General features: G+C 44.0%; 1 protein-coding gene across 5 annotated transcripts in view; it reads right to left on the reverse strand.

Annotated features, from left to right (window-relative positions):
- Positions 1-23,885, reverse strand: part of LOC137792840 (protein sidekick-1-like) — a 214,878-nt gene that overhangs the window by 97,587 nt on the left and 93,406 nt on the right. For all 5 annotated transcript variants that reach the window (XM_068588606.1, XM_068588607.1, XM_068588605.1 and 2 more), the window contains one exon: positions 7,742-7,875. In XM_068588606.1, coding sequence (XP_068444707.1) covers positions 7,742-7,875 — 134 coding nt within the window. The remainder of the gene's footprint in view (positions 1-7,741; positions 7,876-23,885) is intronic.

Genomic DNA, 23,885 nt, shown 5'->3' on the forward strand with positions numbered 1-23,885 from the left:
GGTGTCTGCAGAAACCGCTGCGTCTATAGCTGCCTTAAGACAACCGCATGCACAAATAATAGGACCAAAATAAGTGTCAGTGTTTGCTTGTCGCCGTCACTGGAAGCGGCGTGTCAGGGTACAGACATGACGGCTGAGTACTGATCGGAGTGAGTGTTGTTTATTCAGAGTTGTCAAATGTAACTGTATATAATTACTGAACATCTGCAAACTAGAACTCCACACCTTGTCTTTCTCCCCTCATAATGCGAAATCTCGACGAAGAGCTCGTTCACCTTTGCGGTCAGCAGCCGGTGGGCAGCGCAGCCCTGCTTGGCTAAATAACAGAGCTAACAGCTAACAGCTAACCGAGGTTGCAATAAGTTACATTATGATGCGTTCAAGCTCTTTTCAGTAAAACATTAGCCTTGAATTGTAATTTCATCATGATGCCTGTAAATGTAATTAGTAAATGTGAGACATTTCCATTAACACTGTTTTTTTTTAAATAAATTAAATATCATTTATAGATATCAGAGAGACACTAATGACCTGTTTAACACTAGTACTAAGCAGCTAATTATATATAGTTGGAATTAGTAATACAAAGCATGAACAAATGTACACTCATTATCTTCCTTATTATTTGAATGGTGTGTTTTTATGCAAACAACCATAATAAACAACCCTAATAAAGTAAAACCCTTCCATTAAAAATTCTTGACAGTTTACACCAACTTCACAAAAGTTGTGTTATCCAATTCAGTATCAGGAAGGAGAAAATAATAATGGAATCTCCATTGTCTATCAGCTAAAAACAGAGCATGGTTTAGGATCTGTCAAACAAATCTTTTCAAAAAAAGTGACAAATTTGCTTTTGCAATTTCTCAAAACACTGGCTGTTGTCCAAACGTCAGTCCAAAACCCAAAGCTAATCATTACATTTGCAAAGATGCAAAACAAGGAGCAGAAAATCCTCAACATTTCAGAAATTAGAACTTAGAAATAATTTGCATTTATTAATAATTAATAATAATTGTCTGTTGATCTTGAAGTGTGCAATTACCATTTAGCTTCACTGTTGTGTCTTTCATCGTCAAGTGCCAAAGACCGATCCCCAGCTCACATCTCTTCATTTGTGTTTTGTCGAGTGCGATGTTCTTTTCCTCTACCTTCAGCGCTAAACACGGCAAAACCTGCCACTCCTGTAATCAATACCGTCTCTCAAAAAATCAAACTAGCAACTAAATAATCTCAGCTGAGAGACACTGCTGTTGCCAATTATGGAATCGCACCCACCAAAGAGAAAGTCGACGCAGGAAGTTCCCTGTCAGCTAATGAGAGACAAGTCGAACAGACGTCTGACTGGAACTGTGAAATCATTGAGCCATTTTTATCTCCCTGTTAAATAAAGAATATTGGCAGCTGCTTCCAAACATAACCATGGAGAAGCAGAAAATATGCCCAGTCTCCGTTCAGTGCATACACCTGTGCTCGTATCAGGGGGCGGTGAGTTGCTACACCGCATCCAATTTGGCGTTGGTTTTGTTTTGAGGGGTCAGCAGCCAAACAGTCGGAGAGGGAATCGCGACTGCTCACGTCTGTTGCTCCTCTCGCCGGTGTGACTAAACATCTCCCGAGTCCTTTTCCCTCACCGACACCAGGCGCTGCAGACGGAGTGTCTCCGCATGAAGCCCACTGGAGGCAGCTTGCGGCACAGATCATTACGTTGCCATGCTGGTGAGAGAGGTTTCTATGGTTTCCCTTGAAGCCGACCAAAGCATGAGGCAGCGAAAAATGCAAAACACCTTCAGAGCACGATGAGAGCTGCAGCACTGGAAACAACGTCTGAACACCGAGACACGGGGGACTGTCTGATGCCGAATGCTGAAGCTTTAAATGAGGGATCACGGGTGTCGGGGGTCTGCCACACAACAACAAACACACACACACGCACACATGAAACACGCGCACACACAAGCCACATGCTTTCCACCCCACAAAAACACAATCACAAACCCACTCTCTCCGGGACACTAAAATACCTCCAATTAGACGCGCCACAGAACAACTGGCATGGGATCTGGAGCAAAGACACACACGCGGATGTTTGACGCAAACACACACACACACACACACACACACACACACACACACACACACACACACACACAGATGTTTAGACGCACACCCGATCGACGGCAGGCTCTCATTTAAGAGCCAGTGATGTGGAGAGGGAACATCTGGGAGGGAGGCAAAAAAAACAAATGACACAGAGACACACAGACATGCAAAGAAATGACACAAACGTAATCACGGAGTGCGCGATGCACACACACAGGCGCGCGCGCTTTCACAAACAGGTTGCAGTGTTCATCAAATACTTCAAAACGTGTAATCTTAAAAGCCTTTTCTATTTTTTTAAGAGACAGTAAGTTGTGTGTCATGTGCCATATGCTCCTCAAAATGTTCCTTTTTCTCTCTTTCATATCTACTTTCCTAACCAATCCTGTGTGTGTGTGTGTGTGTGTGTGTGTGTGTGTATATCACACTGCGGATAGTCTGGGTTATAGGGAGGTCAGCTGAGTCAGACGCTGCACAAGTCCGTTCTTCAGCTCCTGACAAAGGCCACTCTGTCACTTCCCAGGGCGACAGGCCTTGCTTGATGGAGGGGTGTGGTGGTGGGGTGGGGTGGGGTGGGAGAGGGGTGGGGGGGTAGGGGCGTGAAATGGAATAAGCGGGAGAAATGGAGTGATGTAAAATGGCAGACACCAGGGGAGTCTCCGACAGGAGGCGTAATCAAACTCAGACAGACTCTCTTCCAATCACAAAGCCGAGGTAATCAAACTCAGACTCACACACACACACACACATACACACGCACACGCACAGTGGTTAAGGTTATGAAAGGTTATGAAGTTATTGCACAAAGCATTGGAGCACCTAGAGGCGACCTGTCCCTCCGCTCGCTCCGTGCGTTGCCGCTGCGTCTCCGCTTTGCTCTTCTCTATATTTGCACTGCGTTTCAGCTCGCTGGCTGTTTACAGTAGTCGGGAGAATGACTTCCCGCTGATTGTCTCTGTTCTTTATTCAGCAGAATCAAACTCAAGTCATTAATGTGCAGAACTACGAGGCTTCAAAGACGAGCAAGAAAATGTCGGTCTTTTCTTCCAACTTTCTGGTGCTCGATAGAACTTGGTCCACAAAACTTTGCAGAAAGTTTGCATCCACTTCAGCCATACACAAACTCTGGAGGTACAGCACGTAGGGCGTTCTGAAGGGAAGCTACGCACATGTTATTCATCAATCAGTGAGAAGAAGGAAAAAGAGACGAGAAAAGAGTTGTTAAAAAAGTTTTCTTTGGTTCGAGAGGGGGCTTTGTCTCGTCTGAGTGATCACAGAGGTCATCACAGCTTGGCTTTGGAGACAAAATGCATCAGAGAAAGTCCTGTCTTACGACACCACAGAGCGGTATTGTGGAATTTGAAAGATGTCAGCATTTATGCGCCGGCAAGGGTCTAATGACAAAATGTAATCAATTGCATTTGGGGACTGAAAGACGCCTTGATCAATAAAAAAAAAAAAAAAAAGGAAGAGAATCCGTCTTGCAAGTTTCCAAACTTTGGTTAAATGAAATGCTAAACCGCTGGAGTGCTCATTTAAAAAAAGGAAGCACTCGGTGAGCAGCGCTTCGGAGCGAGCGCGTGATATTCACAGCTATTTTTGCAGTTCAGCAATCATTAACAAGCGTATAGAAAAGATAAAGGCAGCTGATCAACTATTGAGCCCAGAGCTGAGATAGCATTTAAAGTGCTACAGTAATTATATGAGCACACATATACGCGGCAGCCACTATCTCCTACCCTCTCTTCCTCCTCATCTGCCTTCTGTCCTTTTCTCCTGCCAACCCTGTGTGCCCTGCTCTTGTATATATGAGATGCATGCATGTGGGATCATAACTCCTTTATCTTGGGCTGAGTGAGGACTCAAGCCGTTTTGTCTGCACTTGTCTTTGATGATGTCGAGATATGCAGAGTGTATCTGGCCGTGTGTTTTCTTTCGCGCGCGCGCTTTCATGTGCGTGTGAGACTTCTCCCTCCAGTGACTTTTCCTCTTCGGGGATATTCTGCTGCTCTAATGGTCTGATGTACGAATCTACAAAGACCTCCAGCGCTGTGAACTGAAGAGAAGCACACAGACATACCCACACTCTTCTGGGCGAGAGGGAGACTGACTGCTGTTTTGACTGGCGGGCTGAGGTGTGTGTGTCTGTGTTAAAGAGAATCAGGAAAGGAGAGATGATAGCAGGTATGCGTGGAGCTTAATTAATTTGAGACGGGGTCCTCATCTCCCGTCACTAACAGAAATACCCCGAGGCCATTGGAACTCCTCCTTTCTAATACAAAAACAACTGACGCAACGCACAACGGTGTGCCGTCACTAATTGACCCGATCCGCACCTCGACTCTGACCCCGCCTCCCCGGAGCCGCCGCGTCGAAGGGGTTCGTGGTGTTGATTAACTCCATATTTGGACGGCACATGCTCTTTGTTGCATGTTGAAGATTTCACCCTCTCTGAATCTGTCATTTTCAGTATGCCAACTGACTGAAAACGTCCTCTGTGACACCATATGTTGTCAGGCGGTAAAAAAAAAACAAGAAGAAAGAAAGAAAGAAAGAAAAGAAATTCAGCGGCAGTAGCTGTTTATTTCAGTTCTTCCAGCGATTACAGTGTGTGACCTCTCACACAGCTGTTGAGCCGCTATCAATTGTGGCTGTTCCAGCTCCACCACGGATGACAGTTAGTGCTTTTTTTGTGTTGTTTTCAGCAGTCTAGGCCACACTTACAGGATGGTGGTCAGGGACATGCAGATAATGGATCTGTCAAGTGGGCAGGTCACACAGCTGGCTGTGCCCCACTTTCCTTCAGGCTCTTGCAAAGGCTTTGTGGATTAGCCAAAAGATTTTTAAGTGTCAATCTTCACACGGCACAAACGTGTCAAGCCAAGTGAGTGCATCTTAAGTGTTAATGACCGTGCTTGTGTGCAAGAGACGCACAAAAAGAGCTTCCTCCAGGCAGCAGTCCTGAAAATAACAGGTTGTTGGTCATATTCTCAGTCTACATCCGTGACTCACTTCATTAATTCTTCCTTTTCTGTCTCTTGCTCTTGCAATCCTCTTTCTCTTGTTCCTCTCTGTTGAGCACAACGCTCAAATCAAAGTAAGAAAGGGGAAGAATAGGAAATAGGTATCTCATTTATTCTGGCGAATTTCTGAAGAGAAAGACAACATTTTTAGAAATAGAAAATTTGACTGACAGCTATGAACTTCTGTCTTCAGATCCTGCTTAATGGAAAGGAAAAGTAAAAAAAAAAGGGAGACAGGAAATGGAGGGAAACAGAGATAGGACAGGAAATGTAACAACAAAAAAGAAGCGTGAAAAAGAGGAGACAAAGAGGAACTGCAGATGAACAAAAAAAGAAAAACACTGCGAGAGTTTATTCACATGTTTCTTGTGTTGGCGGTCAGCCGCTCACCACTTCTCCTGCTTGCAGACCTCGACTGATCTCTCTCTTTAATAGGCCCAGTCTGCTCAGTGTGCACCCTCAGTACAGGCGTCTGGCGGGCGGAGGAGAGACTTTTTGAATCACCATCTCACGAGGTATCAGTGTAGTTTGTGGTGTGGCGGACACGTAAAATGATCTGAAAGTTTCAGACATATCGCATCTGTGACATCTCCATTTCCAAAAGCCGTAACCGACCGACCGGCTGGTAGAGGTTTTAATGCGGAGGAGTGACTTCAAATACAGAGAGAAGAACTATCTTTCATTGTTTGCCTCTGTCTCTTTTCTTTGACATTTTGCTCCTTGCACCCTTTGGATTCTTTCATTTGTTCGCCAGATTTTATTTCCTCCTTCTTCCCTCTCCAATCTCAAAAGCAAATAACCGAATCAAACATGCTGCTTTTATAGCAATGGATATTTACCCGAGAATTGTTTATTGCGGAAAATACACAGGGATAAAAAAGAAACAAACACACGCGCGCGTGCAGAGACGTTTATGACCGAAGACTGATCAGTGAAGCCTAACTATAGCCTTACAATTCCTAAAAAACACCCAAGGGACTACTCCCCTCTGACAGCTGTAACAAGGTACTGTGCGTATATTTATGCGATGGTGTGTGTGTGTGTGTCAGCGTGTGTGTATTTGTGACAAAAGGATGCCAAAGGATACAACCCTGTAAAGAGAATCTAATTAAAACTCTATACAGCCACAAGGGACAGAGTGCTCCCTCTCTCCTCCTCTTCCTCCTCCTCCTCCTCTCATTTAACCACAGCGAACACTTGGGCTGAAGGACTGTTAGACAGTATAGTCTATCCTCCAGCCTCCAAGGAGAAGCGATATAGAGAGAAGGACATAAAGTGATTCAGCGATAAAGGCTGTGACAGAGGCGGGGACACAGAAGGAGGGGGAGGGGTCACAGAACTTATCAGTTCCTGTGAGCGTAGGCTGTGTCTTTCTTAATGAACAAAGCGTGAATGCCAATTCACCAACAGTTACGAACCACAAACAATTCATCCATTTGGGATTCTTCTTTCAAAGGAGCGAGCGTGACTTTACCGTTTTATTCAACATTATAAAAACACACCAACAGGCAAGGGAAAACTATGATAAAGAGTGTTTGATCGCCGACAACGAGCCAGCAGCCTCTTGACCGACGACTAAATCTGGGCTGTAATAAAGAAGAAAAGCAACAACTCCTCAAGAAGTTTGCATGTCTTGGTCGCTACTTGCTTATTAAAAGTGACAGCGGTTAGCCTGCGAGCTAGCGACGGTCCAGGCTCACCGGAGGTGGGCTGACCTTTGAAGTGGACCAGCTCCTCTGAATTGAGCAACAAGCTGCGCCTCTGAGCTCGCTCAGCTTTTCTTTTTCTTTTTTCCTAAACAAAAAGCCTGTAGCTTACGTTGAAATGTCAAGAAGATATGAAAGTATGAAGGCCAAAATCAAACTTTGCTCACCAGGCTGGCATTAGTTCTCAGTCAAAGATCGACTGCAGGTTAAAAAACCAGCTACGACATTGACTCATAACGCCACTTAACGTCCGTCTGCGATCGTGTTTGGACGGTTGCATTTTTAAAAGGCTTCCAGAGTAGTTAGTCTTCTTGCTCTTTTTGTGTCGCGAGCCAATCTTACAATGTCAATAATCTGTGTCGTCTCAAGCTTTGTGTTGAGACGACAGAAGTTTACACGAAAATATGTCACTTATTCTAAATGTGTGAGATATGTTTTTAATGAACATTCACATCCGCCGCTGCTCGTCTCATTTGCAGGTTGTATCTTCGGGTTGTCAACAGTAAATACGCCGCCACTCAAACCTCCTTCTGAGCTAACGAAAACTGTTAATTTCAACTGAACGTTTTAGTTTTTTCTCTCAGCAAACTGGATAATTTGCTATCAATTCCCGAGACGAGTGATAACACGGTGAACCCAATCAAGCTTCCCAAAGGCCTTCAAAAAAAAAGGTGAAACAAAGTCAAATAATGAGGAAGTAGCAATTTCTCAAAGACTCTGAAAATCTTTTAATCCACAATCATATCTGATGATGGAATAAGCTAAGCTCCTTTGTGAGATATAATTGTGAGATATAATCATGCTGCATGGTTTCACTTACTGATGCTGACTTTGCTGAACGTCCACTTGTTCACTCGGTTTTTGATATGAGACCCAAACCTTTCAGAGTCGGTCAAAACGTCGTCTTACCTGAGATGCTCAGGTAGACGGCGGGACTCGACGCGTGCTCTCCCGTCATCTCGTTCACCGCCTCCACGTGGTAGCGCCCGGCGTCCGCTGCCGTGGCGGCCAGGACGACCAGCTGATTGTCCAACGTGATTGCACTGTGGGGCGCAAACAAAAAAAAAAAACACCGGCAACAAGGAATTAGAAAACAGAAAAACAGCAAGAACCAAAAAGTAAAACGTGCCGTTTGAGACAAGAACTCTGTTCAAACTCAGACTCTGATAGGAGCAGAGTATTTGGCACATGGATCATTTAGAATTCATGAGAAGGAAGGAGGGGGAGAGGGGTACATTGAATACATTCATCAGAAAGGAAAGAGGATTCGGAGAGCTTAAACAAATCTCTCCTCCTGTCTCAGATTGATACGTGGCTCATTTTGTGTCCCTTTTATTCTGTTGGCCATTTTCGTTGTTTGTGTATTGTCTTCTGTTCTTCCCTCCTTTACACTGATCCATCCTCATTTCCCCACGTACCAGCGGCAATCAATACAGCACAAACATACAACACACACACACACACACACACTCGCAGACACACAGGATCCAACACTCCAGAGATAAGAAACAATCACTTACAAACATAACTTTGTGTTGCTGTGGCTTTTTCAGGGGAGCATTATAGGAAGCGTTGATTTCTGAGGGAGACGGCGTGGGTGAGGAGAGCGAGGGAGGTGTGGGGGAAAGTAAAAAATATATTCGTCGAGCTCAGATTTTCATGCGTTTGAACTTGTGTGCCTGAAAAAACAGATGCCGCCAGGCAGGAAGCGCGGGTTGATGTTTTTAGTGATGCTACTTGTGTTTTTCAGCATGTCAGTGAATGTAAATCTCCCAATATTCTAACCTGAGAACTGACACTGGTATAAAATCAATATGAGCAAAGGGAGAATAAAGCATATTAAAGTGAGATGATAGTCTTTTATTCTTATAGAGTCAGATTCGGTGCCCCAGCTACACAGCTACATTCTGTATGCCGTGTTAAGATTGTAAAGCGCTGCAAGACAATCTTGGGATTTGGGGTTCTATAAATAAAAAGTAAAAGAAGAAAACACACGGAAGAGGAGTGTGTTCTTTGATCTGGAAAGATGTAAATTTAAACAAAATATCTCTGTGTGTCTGCTTTTGTGAGATTGTTTTGTTCTCCCAGCATTGTTTCGCAGTGCTGAATTGGCAGCCAGTCGTTCTCCCCCAAAAACCTGATTGGCAAAGTGCCAGTCGGGGGCGTGGCTTCCACTCCATTTTAATCAATGCCACTTATCCCGATCTGAATCGACTCCATATGTCACGTGCACCTGACGAGAAGCTGAGTCATGAATAAAGGAAATCCCCGGTACGCGCTCCACAGAGCTGCTGGCAATGCGAAGAGACAACAAAGGGGACAGAGTTGAGTCTAACTGGCGGGGGTCCAACGCCAGAACTGTGTGCTGGACTGACAACCATCAAAGACTGCAAGAGCAAAAAAACAGCCGTGCCGAGGCAACGTCTGCCTCTCTCCCAGAGGAACTGAACTCGTTCTATGCACGCTTTGAGACCAACCCCCCAGCTGAGAAAGTGCAAAAGACTCTCGTGATGTGCAGGGCAGATGTGTGTGTCCACAGGCATGCTCATCCTCTGTCGTCTCTGCATTTCAAGATGACCGCCGTTGACCCCCCCAAAGAGACCAGAGCCCCTCTGATTGAACAACGACCACCCAGTCGCGCTCGCCTTTATCATCATGAAGTCACATCTTCTATGCCCCTAACCCCTCCCTGACTCGCCGGACACACTTCTAATTTGCATGCAGGCTAAAAAAAGACGCTCTCAGCCGATCCCCCACACAGCTCCCATCTCCCGGCTGGAGCGGAGGATCGCCGTGTGTGAAAATGAAGTTCAGGGAGCATAGATCAGCATTCATCAATCACTCAATCAATAATCACTGGCGGTGGCGAGACGGTCTACGGAGAGGAGGTCAGAGCCCCGGCACCTCGGTGCCAGCAAGCTCCATCACAACGTCAGCGAAACGGAGGAGCTGATTGTGGACGACAGGAAGAGACAGACGGTGGAGAGAGGCAGCAGGTTCAGGTTCCTCCTGGACTCACCAGGTTTATCAGGATGCATATGTACCATGGTCCTGTTTGTATTCAGTAGATTCATTTGCAATACTGTCTGCCATCAATGCTTTTTTTTAAAAATATATTTTCATTTCTGTCTATATTTTGCTAGTATTAACCTGCACTGTTGTATTTTTCAATTTACTTTGATGTGATTTCCTCATTTCTTTTTCACCTATCTAATGAGCACAGTTGGAAGGAGTGTGGGATCCGAGGATTTGATTGCCAAAGACGGCTTCGCTGTAATTGTTGTGCATATGACAATAAAGAACTTACCGAACTGTCTTAGCCGACACTTTAAAGCTGGAAAACATTTAATTAAAGTTTAGCACAGCATCTTGACTACCTGCTGGCTGTTTGATTATCCGATGATAAGGGATTTGGCGTCATGACTGCCACCTCATATCCTCCATTTAGCCGTTGCTGCATTGTCACGAGCGGCGTGCCGGCACAACCAAATTAAGCCCCGCCAATACGCTCCACCGTCAACCGCAGCTTGGGGACGATTACGCTGATGCAGCCATGAACGTGAGATCCGGATAGTCCTTTAAACATGGAGGTGTTTGCACGAGCAGCACATAAAGATGGGGCTGATTGAACCACACATCGATCGAGGAGAGGAGATAACGCGCGGCCTGTTTGACACACACTCACATACAGACAGAATTCTTCAGGTCTAATTTTATTCAGTGTGATTTCCCAGGAGAGCGTCCACAAGAGCCTGAGACTCAACACCAACACTAGTCTATTTTTGTGAGTGCATGTTGCTTCGTGTGTGCATGCATGTGTGTGTGTGTGTGTGTGTGAGTGCACTCAACTGCATCTCACCGGCTGAAATAGAGGCTTTAGCAAAACCTTTTTTTCTGCTCTCTCCCGCAGTGAGGAGAGACGCCGCATCCTCACCGAGGTCTGTGGCGCAGTTTCGTGCCGTTAAGCTCATTAACTGCACTGACCAGCCCATTTTATCACATCGGTTTTAGTGTGCGCTGATAAATGCATTTCACTTGCCTATAGTGTTTGTGGGAGGAGAGAGAATCTAAATCCACAAAGTTCTTAATAGTCAAAGTTAGAGGAGCTCAGTGGCCGGTTGTGAGAATGCAGTTAGACCAATTAGGAGAGCATATTAACGTCTGAACATTTGTTGCGTTAAAGCCATTTTATTTGTGTCGTTTTCCCCTCGTTTACACACAATTTACTATTTATGTGGGAAATTACTTGCTAAGACAGTGGCTGATGGCTACAGTGAAGTGCTGCACACTTCTATTGGCTCCATATTGGGAGGTCTGAAGCTTCATTTTTAGCATCCATTTTCAAAATGTAACTTTCCATATCCCCAAAAGCTCAGAGTGAAATAGATGAAATATGCCATTAAGAAGTCAGGCGACGTTTGAGATTAAAGGGACCTACATTAACATGGAATTCCTCTAAAAAAAAAAGAAAAGAAAAGAGAATGTCCCTATTTGTTCAGAGCGGCTGGAGGGTGGTTATACATTCTCATCATAAGAGTTACAATATAGTCAGACACACACACCAGCATATAAATAAGTGTGCGTATTGGACTGAATGGCAATGTAGTTGAGATTTAATATACCATGAACTCAACATGCAACTTCTTGCTCTCTTTTAGTTCAACATCTAATTAAATTGGACAAAAATGTTCTGGCTCTTCTAATTAAAGACAAACTCAATTGTAAAACAGTGCATGGCTCTGCATGCTTATGTGTGTATGTGTGTGTGTGTGTGTTTGTGTGTGTGTGAGAAAATGTATCCCCGGGCAGAAGAGTGAAATTAAAACACAGTAATCAACTACATCCTATTCCCACTTCTCCTTGTATCCTTCACCCCAGCTTCAAAAAATAAAAAAGCTGCGTCTTTCTCTTATATCCCATTTTCCATTACTCCCTCGGATTACAATCTGCACATTTCATTCTAGGTTTCATCCGTTTCTCGTTCTCTAGCTGCCTCTCTATCACACCATCCTCCCCCCTGACTCCATACAACTGGCCTCTCGTACCTCCCTTCACCCCCCCCACCCCTGACTCTTTTTGAACCAAAGCACCAAGCCAGATTGGTCTTTCATTAAGTGTTTGGCCCCAAGACTCATTTAATAAACACTCTCGGGGTGTCCGCACCGCAAGGCTGACTGCTGAACACAGACCCACAAGCACACACACACACACACACACACACACACAAACACACACACAGGCGCATACAAGTGTGCCAAGTGCTAATTAACACAAACATGTTGCAGGCCAGAGGATGAGTGAGAGAGTCTGTGCCTGTATGAGAGTGTTTTTATAACTATGCGCGAAAGTGTTTGTGTGTGTGTGTGTGTGTGTGTGTGTGTTTGTGTGCACGGCGTGTTTGGGAACTGGCTCTCCTGCCAAACCGAGTCCACCACCTCGGCCCTGTCTGTCCTCCCTCTCTATCTCCGATAGGCAGCGAGCCACCTTCTTAAAGCTCACTGCATCTGACATGCAGACGGCAGGGCAGGAGGAGGGATACACTGTAAACCACGTCCAGACAGCTTTCACACACACACACACACACACACACACACACACACACACAGCGACCTTTCACCGTTCTTTGCAGCCGTTTCGACCGGATGTTTAGATTTGTGTTTAAGTCCGTGGACACATGAATACGTTCTCTGTTGGGTTGATTGATAGTTAACGTACGCGGTGTTACATTATGCGTGTGTGTGTGTATGTATAAAACCAGCTTAATTTACGGATTTTGCTAAAGCAACCGGCTTGAGGTATTCAAATTTTTAAGCTTTCCTGTTCTCAAAATTGCCTGTCAGCGTGAGTTGTGGTGTGGTGTCTTCTATCCCAAAGTAATTGGCTACTATAAAACTCTGCTGCAGCGAGTGCATTGTTTTGAAAGCGGAGAGGAGGGGGGAAAGCTTCAGAACCATATTCATCAACATGTGTTATGATAGCTTTTTGTTTGGCTGGTTTTACTTTGTCTGCACAACTGCAAACAAAGGCTGACAGCGATAACTGCTGTGTAAGCATTACCAGAACAAGCCATCCTTGTTATTGAAAGTATTATTCCTTTTGTTCTTTTAATTCTATCGATTTTCAGACCCTTGATATGGATGGAAATTCATTGGTGGATTGTTGTTAATATTTCAATTTGGACAAAAACCCAATACATGCGTCTTGTGAACTCACTAGACTCTATGAGGTTTAACGTGCAAGTCGCCCATTAGGAATTACAATTCTTATTACGTAAAATAATAAAATAAACTTTCGAATTTACTGCTTCGCGATTTATTGCCTCCATTAATCAGTCAAGTTGCAGTTTATGTCATCCCTTCATCCTTTTATCCTATTAGACGTTTATGTAAAATTGTCATAATTAGCATATGAGCTTTTGCGTTATGGCCCAAAAGATGTTTTGTGAGGTCACGGTGACCTTTGACCACCACAATCTACTCATATCATCCTTCAGTCCAAGAGGATGCTTCTGCCAGATGTAATGAAATTCCCTCACGGCATTCTGTGTACAGGAGAATGCGATAGTGAGCTTAACCTGTGACCACAAGAATCGAATCAGATCAGCGGCCGGTCGCTACGCTAAACTTTGCTACTTGTTTAAATTTGCTGTCTTTTAGTGTTTAAGGCTGGAGCACATGTATGTGACAGAGAGACACCGAGCAGGACCGAGCTCCACCAATAGCGGAGTCCATCGCCCCGGCAAGGAGAGCCGAGATGGAAGCTAAGCTAACCCAGCTAGGACCTGATGCTATTCAACTACCCAGCTTACTGCTGACTGAGATCTGATCACAGGAAGTAAGGTGGATGAAATAAACCCGGTAAAGATGTCGGCGTTAAGGTGCCGGCCGTCATATCTGCCCAGATAATTGCTTTGTCGCTGCTGTTTAGATTTTTCCTGATGCAAATGTTTTAAAAAAATGCACTATGGGAGTGTATGAAAGTTCTTCTTTTTGGTTTTGTCATGTTTTTCTTAAGTCACAAATGAGATACAACTACATTGTGTTGTTCAACAGCGTTTTGCATATTGACAATGAATGATCCCTTAATCCTTGTTTGTGCCAAATTTGAAGAAATTCCCTCAAGGTGTTCCTGAGATATCCGATAACGCGGACAATCTGGAAACATAACGCCGCGAGCCACAGCGATTGCCGCGTCAGAGGCATACAAATACAAAATAAAGAAGAATTGCAATTCAGTGATCGTTGAGCGTCCAGCGAAAACAATTTCAATGAAATGTAATCTTTTAGAGGCCGATGGCAACACCTGACAACCAGTTCCTGTTGTGATGCTCCGGGGTTAATTGGGCTCAAGCAGAAGCTGAAGGTCTGAGATGATGTAAGGGTTTCTACACGACTGTAATAAAACAGTGCAGAGCGAGGAACAGAGAGAACTGATCCCGCCGGTGAACGGAGAATTAAATCAATGAAGAGAACTGAACTTTGCCACTTTCCAGTTTTCACATACAGACTGCAGTTTCATGTAGTTATGGAAAATATGATAGATGTGTTTTTGTAATGGGATTAAACAGTCTGACTGAGTTAAGACTGAGAACTGGACCAATGCCGCTCTTGACATTCTGCTGCCAGCAGCTTGACAGTGACTGATTTTCCATGCATAGTTTAAATGAAGCTATTGTTAACGCAGCCTGGGGTTGAAGATTTGTTTTACAGTATATTTGCTGCACTTTCTTTAATCCTCTTGCTCAGTCAAAATGCAATGCCTCCAAAAATGATCTAAAAAAAGAAGAAGAACAAGAAGAACAAGAAACATTTGTTTAAGATTCTGATTGCTACAAATGTGAGCAAAGGCAAAAGTTGAAAAGCTAAATTAAGATTTCAAGTTTGGTCAAACTATGATGTAATTGCAGCAGCTTTAAGAGTCTCTTTTTCCACAGCAGCCACTAGTTCACATCTCAACGGTCATCAGTGCCTGATTGTAGTGGGATCAGAAGGGAAGCCCCTCCACCAAAACACATTATTAAAACCTGTAGTTACACTCGGGCCTTAGGACAATGGTGCCTCATTTTATACAGATCTGAGACTGTTCTGCAATGTTAGATGTAAAACACATGCAAGTGACTTTAAAAAGGGAATTTAAGAAATTATGTAAAGTCGAGAAAATGACCTCAGATCCCAGAGGGTTTTAAACATCTTTTGAAAGTCATCTTAACAACACACGGCAAGTCGTTGACGCTTTCGATGCCGTCGAAGTCTGTCTTCATCAATGAAGTTATAAAGCTGGTTTACTAATATGACTCAGTTCAACAATAGCATGTTGACATACCTAAAAAAGTATTTTCTTAAGGAAGTAAAACAGTTTTAGGAAGTAAAACAGCCTGACTTCCTTTATACTGCGAGCCCTCATGCAGCAGTATGTGCCTCGTGCCGCTGTCGCTGCTCAGCAGGGTGTCGTTGGCATTCCTGCTGCAAGATCCATTAAGTGTGCTTCTGGTTCCAAACTTGTTCGGAAAGAATCACTTAGAACTAAAAAAAAAAAAAAAAAAGTCACTTGAAACAAAACAAGAAATGTCTGCGACCCTTTTATCGTGTAATCAACAAAAGGGAGAAAACAAAACATCTGCAAAGCAGCTCCACGTCGCTGTAATAAGCCCGCTGGAGCTGAACCAAATGAGAAGAAATAATGGAGGCAGAGTGCTGATGCATTAAAAATGTGCATCAACTATTTAGAGGGCCTGGATTGTGTCTATCTGGATTTAAATCAAGTCCAAAAATTTCGGACTACATTAAAATGATAACAAGGAAGCGTCCGTGTTCGTTTAAGGTGACCGTCGGGCATTAAATCAAAGTTTAATGGGCGACTATTTTGTTCATCTCATCATTACAGTTCAGTTTGCTTCATGTATTGACACTTCCAGTTTCAGGTTATTAGTCAGACAAAAAAAATACTTTTTAAAGGTGTCACTCTGTTCCTGCAAAATTGCACATGATGCCTTTTCGTTTTGACGAGTGGTAAAGATCAAGGCAAACCACTTTATCAGCCTAGGAATTCGATAAAACTTTCAAAACAGCGGAAAAGGTTTTCTACGCTCAATTAAGGCGGTTTTTTTTTTTCACCTGCATGTGTCAAAAATGATATAAAAGTGCATAATTCACATTTTACGCAACATTTCAAAAGTTCACTTAAATTCACTCGCCTTCATACTTTTGGTCAGTTTCATGTCAAAATTGTATTTCAGCTTCTGTTCACGCTTTATTAATTACCCTCGTTTTACGAAACCGAATCTGAAGTTATTCTCTGTTAATGTCGTAGTTCTGCACGGTGACTCCTAATGATTTTTCCACTCAGAGAAATACAGCCTGCATATGTGACTGCACATGAGACCGATAAAGAGGGTGAAAGAGGAAGGGAAAAGAAAGAAAGAAAGATGGTAGAGGTTACAACAGTAATGAACACTAATGTGTTTGAGAGAGATTTTAACAGCCCCTTCACTGACTCAGAAAACATTTCCCTGCCTCCTGCCCTACACACTCTGCAGCTCTGTGACTTGTAATTAACGCACTGCCTAAATCACAGCCTGGCTTCCTCAATCACCTTTACAGTTCCTTCAAACGGTCAAACGGACACAGAGAGGGAGACTTCTCTGTGCTCGCTCGCCGGCTTGGCCAGTTGCCACTGCCGATATGTCCTCCATAAAGCATGCGCACACGCATACACACACACACACGCAGAGGAAGTGCTTTCCCTTGCACACATAGTCAAGTATGCGTGTGCATACTCAGCCCGCAGTCCAGAAGTAATTGGTGTGTGTGTATGTGAGAGCGAGAGAGAGGGAGAGAGAGAGAGAGAAAGAGAGAGAGAGAGAGGGAGGAGCTGCTGGACAGACCACGTTTGTTTAATGTCCCCTGGCTGGTACCGGGGGACAGGCGGAAAGAGAAGTGGGGATGCAACAGTACAGGAAAGGAAAGCAAAGCAGGGCAAGGGTGAGGTGGAGGCAGGAAGGGAGGAGAGGAGAGAGGGATGAGGCGAGATGCCGTGTAAACACAGAAGGGAGACTTTTTTTTTTCTTTTTCCCCCCTCTCCCGTCTGTTTGTTCAGCGACAGGAGCTCCGTGACTCACCTCCTTTCTACCTCTGCTTTACGTCTGCCGGCGTCGCACAGGCGCCTCTTCACGTAGACGAGCCAAGGAAAACATTTGGCTTTTCATGGTCCAAATATCAGTGGCAACAGGTCGCACATTAAAAGCACAGTACAAGACCACCTTCTTTTTAACAAGGCAGCCGGATGAATGGCAAAAAAATGTGCCTGGGTGTGTGTGTGTGTGTGTGTGTGCAGCTGAGTGGCTGTTGTAGTCCCATTAGGTGGATGGATCTCTAGACGAATGGCTATTATCCTAATTAGCACTAATTATGTCTGCTTCCAATTAACCACACGACTAGCGGTGACTTCTCTCGCTGTCGCTCCCGTCTCACGCGCTCGCTCAGCTGGAGGAACACACCTCATTCTCGAGCACCGTCTCCTCCCCCCCCCCCCCCCCCAGCTGCTCGGAGGAGCCGGCAATCGTCACACTAGGAAATAAGCCGTCATTTTCTAATTCTGGTTCACACGACTGTTTGAACCTGGAATAAAGCGTGATTCTGTGTTCACGCTTTTTACAGTGGCGAATATAGCTGAATACATGCTGCAGTACAGAAAGTGAGCCATGTGAGCTCAGTTGGCTGCCTGAATTAGTTGTAGGTTTCATATATTGGTACATTTTCCGGTCATTCTATTAATAAACCAAGATAAAATCATCTGGGAGTGCTAATTTGCTCATTTAGTTGATTTAATTCCTGAAAAACAAAGGTACAACATGTTTGTTTTTGCCTTTATTCTCAAAAAGACAATATTCCTTCGCAACTGTTTCCATGGCTAATGAAAATGAATATTCCACTAATATTCCTGTTTGTATGCAGCTGTGTATGCTTTGATTAACGTGCTCCTTTGCCGCCCTCTTTCATCCCCTCAACTGATTTCTGGAAAAGAAGAGGGTATTTTTTTTTTCTAAATGTCTATTACCTGTATCAAATTCAGAATAAAACAATATTTTGAAAATCCAGTTTCACAAAGCAGGTCAACATTGCAAACAATGCGTCATACAGCTAGAGTTATTACATGTTGTCTTGTTATATTTAAATGAAACAGCATAATCTGTTATGGCTTACTGACCATAAGTAAAAAGCTGAACAGCATTATTCTTTATTTGCGACGTAGCGGCACTGTTACATTAATATTTATCGTGCCCGAGTCTGGGAATAACTTAAACTTTTCACCGTTGAGTAGAGCCATTTGACACACAATATGTAATCAATAACAGCTATCAAGTGTGTGTGAATATGTGTGTGTGAATATGTGTCGCACGGTTGATCTATAAAAACATGCTCTTCAAATGTTGACAAATGGCTCCCTGTAGGTTTAAAGGTCAGTAGTAATAGTATGGAGTGAACAACACAACGCTCCTGCTTTGTTATCGGCGACCACACAACTGCACACTTACAGCTTCTCCTGTAAAACAAGGCTTTTTAACTGATACACTTGTCACCAAGGTGATAGGAAATCCATACCGTCCCCCGTTGCCCCCTCTCCCCCAAAAAGTTCCGCCTACAGGTGAAAACATCTTAATCTACATTATTTCGTAACAGACGTAACAACCCCACACACACACACAGACACACACTTGGTCTCATAGATTTTCTAATGTGCACAAAGCCGGCAGCTACGTTGTCAGTGAACGCATCGCACACACTGACCTGTTCTTTCTACGCAGCCAGACAGTTCGAGAAAGACTGTTGTGTCTGTTTACTTGAAACCAGGCAAACACTCAGGAAAGCACACACTCGGGGCACTAGCCTCCATTGACTCTAAATAAAAGGCCGAGAGCAACGTGACAAATATAAGCCAGCGCGCGTGTGTGTGTGTGTGTGTATGTGTGTGTGTGTGTGTGTGTGTGTGTGTGTGTGCATGCAGGTCGGTGAGAAGCACCGAGTATCGACTCATCTATCGACGTGCATTTACACTTACGGGTGCTTTCAAACATGATCGTTTTGTTGTTGTTGTGATGATGGAGGGGTCCGTGTGCGCCCCCTCCATCACCGGAGACGACAATTTTATGCTAAACAGGTACAGTGTGCCATCTGCTCTGCATAAACACAAGCTCAGCTGCAACTCCACCCACTTTGGCGAAAGCGCGTTTGTTTGGAGCCGCGCAGGACGGGCATCTGACGCAAATGTCAATGTGTCACGAGTGCGTGTGTGTCGGTTGTGGTACGATGTTATTATCTGGTGAGCGGAGGTCCAAATGATAAATAGGAAACCTGTAGTGTGACCTCGCGGCAAATACTGAGCTTTTTCCTTCAATAAGGATGGATAGCACTGCGTTTGAAATAGAAACCGTGGACATTGGGTCACCACCTTAAGCACTGGGAACACATTTATTTCTTGACATACGCCCCCGAGTCATAAACACAAAACTCCCACGTGAATACATGAGCGGAGAGGTCAGAGCGCAGAAAGTGAGAGTGTAATTTCCCGGGAGCAGCGAGCGCTGAAATTCCGCCCTTTATTTGTCTGCGAGAGAAACGAAACTTGTGACCTTCTGCTTATTGATCCAGCTCTCTGATCCTGATGGTGTCATCTTGCGGCTCTGATATTAACCAGTCGATCTGGATATCCTGGGGATGTTTAGCCGAGGATATGCAGAGATACGTCTCTAGTGTGGAGGGTGGCGAACAAACGTGGTGATTCCCAAACTTTTTTATCCTGAGGGCCGACTCTTTTGAAAATGACAAACCATCATGACCCAAAAGGTGGCTCGAGGCTTTACTGCAGCTATAGAAGACGGAAGAAATGCAGTGGAAGAAATTCCACAAACTGATCTGGTGACCCCAATAAAATCCCCTGCGACCCTCCTGTGTGATGCAAGCAGGCAGCAATCTTCCAGTTCTTAAAAGTGAAGCCAACGTGGAAGTGCCTTGAACTTGCATTATTTCAAATAGCCATCAGGGGGCGACTCCTCTGGTTGAGACAAGATTGAGAAAATTACTTCTCACTTGATTCATTACCTCAGTAAACTTTGTAAACTTGAGTTTGTGGTCTTAATCGCTGGTATAAAGTCTTCTTCAAATCGGCATGATGTTCATTTGGTCAATTATGATTCTATTTTGGATTCGAATGAACGATAAAGCCGGGTATGATTTGGCGAGTGGCTATCTTGTGATAGACAGGTCTACCATGGCGTTACTTTTCCACAGTCTAAATATCACAAAAATCACTTCTGATGGCCAAAATGACGAAGTCGTGGCTTCCAAACAGCACTCTACAAACCGATTGGCTGATGTCAAAGCGACTATGTCCACTTCCTTTACAGTCTGCGGCCACAACCCAGTCAGTAGGAATGACTGATTTAATCTCCTGAGAGAAGGCATTTGCTTATTCATTTGTTTGTTGTCTTCTATCCCTCCTTTCAGTCAGCCCTTCCTCACTGCACTGTGTAGTCTCTCTCCCTCCCTCGCTCTCTCACTCATTCTCCCCGACGCTTTCCCCGCTCTACGTGCGGTCGATAGGTTAAGAACTCTTCCCAATGAGAGATGTGTGCAAGCGGTACGTGTGCATGTGTGTACAGTCTTGTCCGTGATGGATGTGTGTGTGGCAGGTAATTAAAAGTGTGATTAGTGGATAATTAAAAGAGGTCTCTGTCTTTAGAATATTTAACGACTTTAGACAGAGGACACGCTCACGCAACCGCATGCACACACACAAGCTGGCAGGTGGGGAGTGTGTTGGTTCAGACTTTAATGGGGGTGTAATGATTCCTGAGATGATATAGGATACAGGCAGCGAGTCACAAGCAGAGAGAAAAAGAAGATGAAGAGAGCTGGACAAAGAGGGGAAGTAGCGGATCAGACATGAAGACAAAAGACGCTGCACCTTTCAAAGATTCATATCCAGGGAATTAATCATCATCAGCACGCGCTACACAGGCTGGATACCGGACACACACACACACAGTCACAGTCACACTTACACATACTTCTCTCACTCTCTGTTTTCTGTCCGTCTTTGAGTGATCAGTTCAGACAGAAGCAGCTGCTCTCTGGCAGACGGAAATGCATTACCAGAGAATCACTAAACCCAGATCCTGCAGGCTCACACACACACTTTGGAAAATACAAACATAAGAATTTAGAGAGTACATTATTTGTACATGTAGTTAGAGCTCAATTTACGCCTCGTAAAAATAAGCATGGGCTGTGATTTCATTTTAACAGCTATTTGTATGCATTTTCTATGTCTGCAGTGTGACAAGGTGTCATCTTTGCAGGCTGCTTAAAGCAGGTGCAAATAAAATAGAAGTATAAATAGAAGTACCAAGGCTCAAAACCAACTTTTTGACATATTTTTGTCGGCCAACCCTGGAAGTAAGCGTCACACTGGTTGTCTTGAGAAAAAAAAGCCAATGGGATTTTTCCACTTTATTTTATTTATTGGATCATTGCAGACAATAAGCTCTGTGGCAAACACAAGTTTATGATGCTGACCCCTTTTGTTCAACCAGATAACCACATATGAACACTACTTGTATGACTTTTGAAGTGTGATGGCATCGGCCCTAAGTAGAAAGATAACATTTTTAGTTACTGGCGTCATATCATACAACAAAAGCTAAAGTCTATTGGGTTTGTGTAAACCACAGATCTTATTTCAGGCATCTAACTGAAACCTATTCATGACACCCTTTCCTTTCAAGACCAGGGAACCAGAAGTGCGTAAAAATGCAAACTTATTTCCAGGTTTTAGGACGAGGCAGGCTCTTATGAAAACCGTGCATATGGTTGCAAATAGCTCACTGGCCCGTCAATGGGTGTGCCAGCTCATGCAGCATCCGCCTCATTATGTCTTTGAGCTGCCAGCTTGTGTTGCGTCGTGCTCCAGTGCTTGTCCGGCCCCGCACTTCTGTAGGATGTGCTTCCTTTAAATAGTGAACTTAATGCATCACGCATTGAGATGTTTTACATGCTGTACAGAATAATTTTCTACTTAATGCAAGGATACTCCTTCACACACTCCGGTTCTTCGTTATCTGAATCAATTTGCACTCGTTTGTGATGTTGTCGGCTCAGTCGAACTCTTCCGGGATGCAACGGGCCCAACCTTGTTTAAAATCGGGAAGATTTACCCTTTTCGGTAACACGAATGTTGATAGGAAATGTCAAAGCAATCCATTTAATAGTCCGGGCGACAATGGTGGACACGGAGTGACGCTTCTAGAATGGCTAAAAACAAACTTGATGGGTGCGAGGACATTTTTGACAAGATATGGAACAGCCTGCGTTTACTTTTCATTTGAGTCAGAACAGGTTGTCCCCTACGGGAGGCAAGAGAAATGACAGGTACATCCACTCCTCCCCACACAAAAAAACAGACACTGATGATGCCAGAGTGCCTCTGTGCAAACTTCAGAGTGAGTCATGGCATTTCTACACCCTGAGTGGTACTTCTTCACAAATATGATCCCACTGTATGAACTGCATGGATACACTGGATCCGCTACACTGCTATGATAATGTGTGTTTTCCTTCCATGAGCATACGTCTTAACTCATCCAGATCCAGATGGCAGATGGTTTTAATACCAGAGCCCGGGGTCTTGTTATCAATGCCCCAATAGGACTTTGTTACAGTATATAAAATATGTATTTGCTGCGGCAGGAACACAAACAACTCTGGTGATTATTCGAGGACAATTCAAACATGTTAAAGGAATGATCCTTAATAGCGACATATTTTGCAACTGGGATGCAATCGTCTGTGTCGCAGTCCTGCAGTTTAGGGAAGCTTTTTTTTGTTCCTCCTCATCCTCTTCGCTCTCCTCCTCCCTCTCCTGCTGCTCGTCTCCCTCCCTTGAGTGAGCGGAGCAGAGTGAGCCTCTGTCATCTGGGAGAGTCATTAAGTGCAGCCTCAGAGATAATGTCTTTTCTACTTTCGACTTTTAAAAAAGTTTTATTCTCACCTCAGTTGTTTGAGAAATGCGGCTGGGAGAAGACAGCAAATTTGGAACGCGGTTGCAAGAAAAGGGACACGCACGAGTTAAGGACAGATGAGGGGAGTCTCGACTTCACCTGATATATCCGCCAGACATCGAGGCTGTTATCTCAGCAAACAACAAAATATCTGACTGCGAGCCAGGCTCTGAGGAATAATAATGCTATCAATTCTAAAATATCCCCCCAATTCCGCACCGAGATAGGAAATAAAAGGTAATCTACTAAAAAACGTCGGGTTTTTACCTCGCGGCATGCGTGTGGTTCTACTTATAGCCGACAGACTTGGAAACCACATCAACAGTTTTAAACAAAGCGACAACAAATTGCTTTTGGCAGAACAAGCAATGAATATTCATAGTCCGACAGCAGGCCCTAAAGTGCTGTCTTCATAATGCAATTCTATCCCACTCCACCTTGACAATGAATAATATTACCAGGAAATGCAATGCAATTAAAGCAACCCCTTGTTCGCTGTCTCCCTTTGCAACATGTGTCGCTCCCTCACTCCCCGTGCAGTACAGTGATAACATTAAAAATTAAACAAGTCATCTGATTTATTTTTTTTTACTGCAAAATTCATGAATAATAGTGTGGCGGTAGAATAAGTCGCCTCTGGCCAATTTCTTTAAAAGCACAAAAACAGTCCTTTGCAAGCAGATAACATGTATGGGCAGAGACGTTGAACTTAAATAGACATGGAGAGCAGGAGACCGAAAGTGTAAAGAGGCCGGGAAGCAGTTTGAGATCTGAGGTTAGAAAATAGTTTCTACAATTATTTACACGGTTGATTAACAATGTGAAGCAATGATTAGTAATCTCAACTGAATACATGATGCATGTGTGTACAGATACATGCTGCTTTGCTGCTTCTGTTTCTACCTTTTCACAATAAAAGCCCCGGGCATATACAATGCATCACTGCGTTCCAGGGGGCACTTCAACCCACTCAGACTATTTTGTTCAGAAGCGGTTCAT

The sequence above is a fragment of the Clinocottus analis genome, unplaced genomic scaffold, assembly GCF_023055335.1.
Source record: "Clinocottus analis isolate CAN_PGR_092001 unplaced genomic scaffold, fCliAna1.0.p SCAF_22, whole genome shotgun sequence".
In the NCBI taxonomy this organism is placed as follows: Eukaryota; Metazoa; Chordata; class Actinopteri; order Perciformes; family Cottidae; genus Clinocottus; species Clinocottus analis.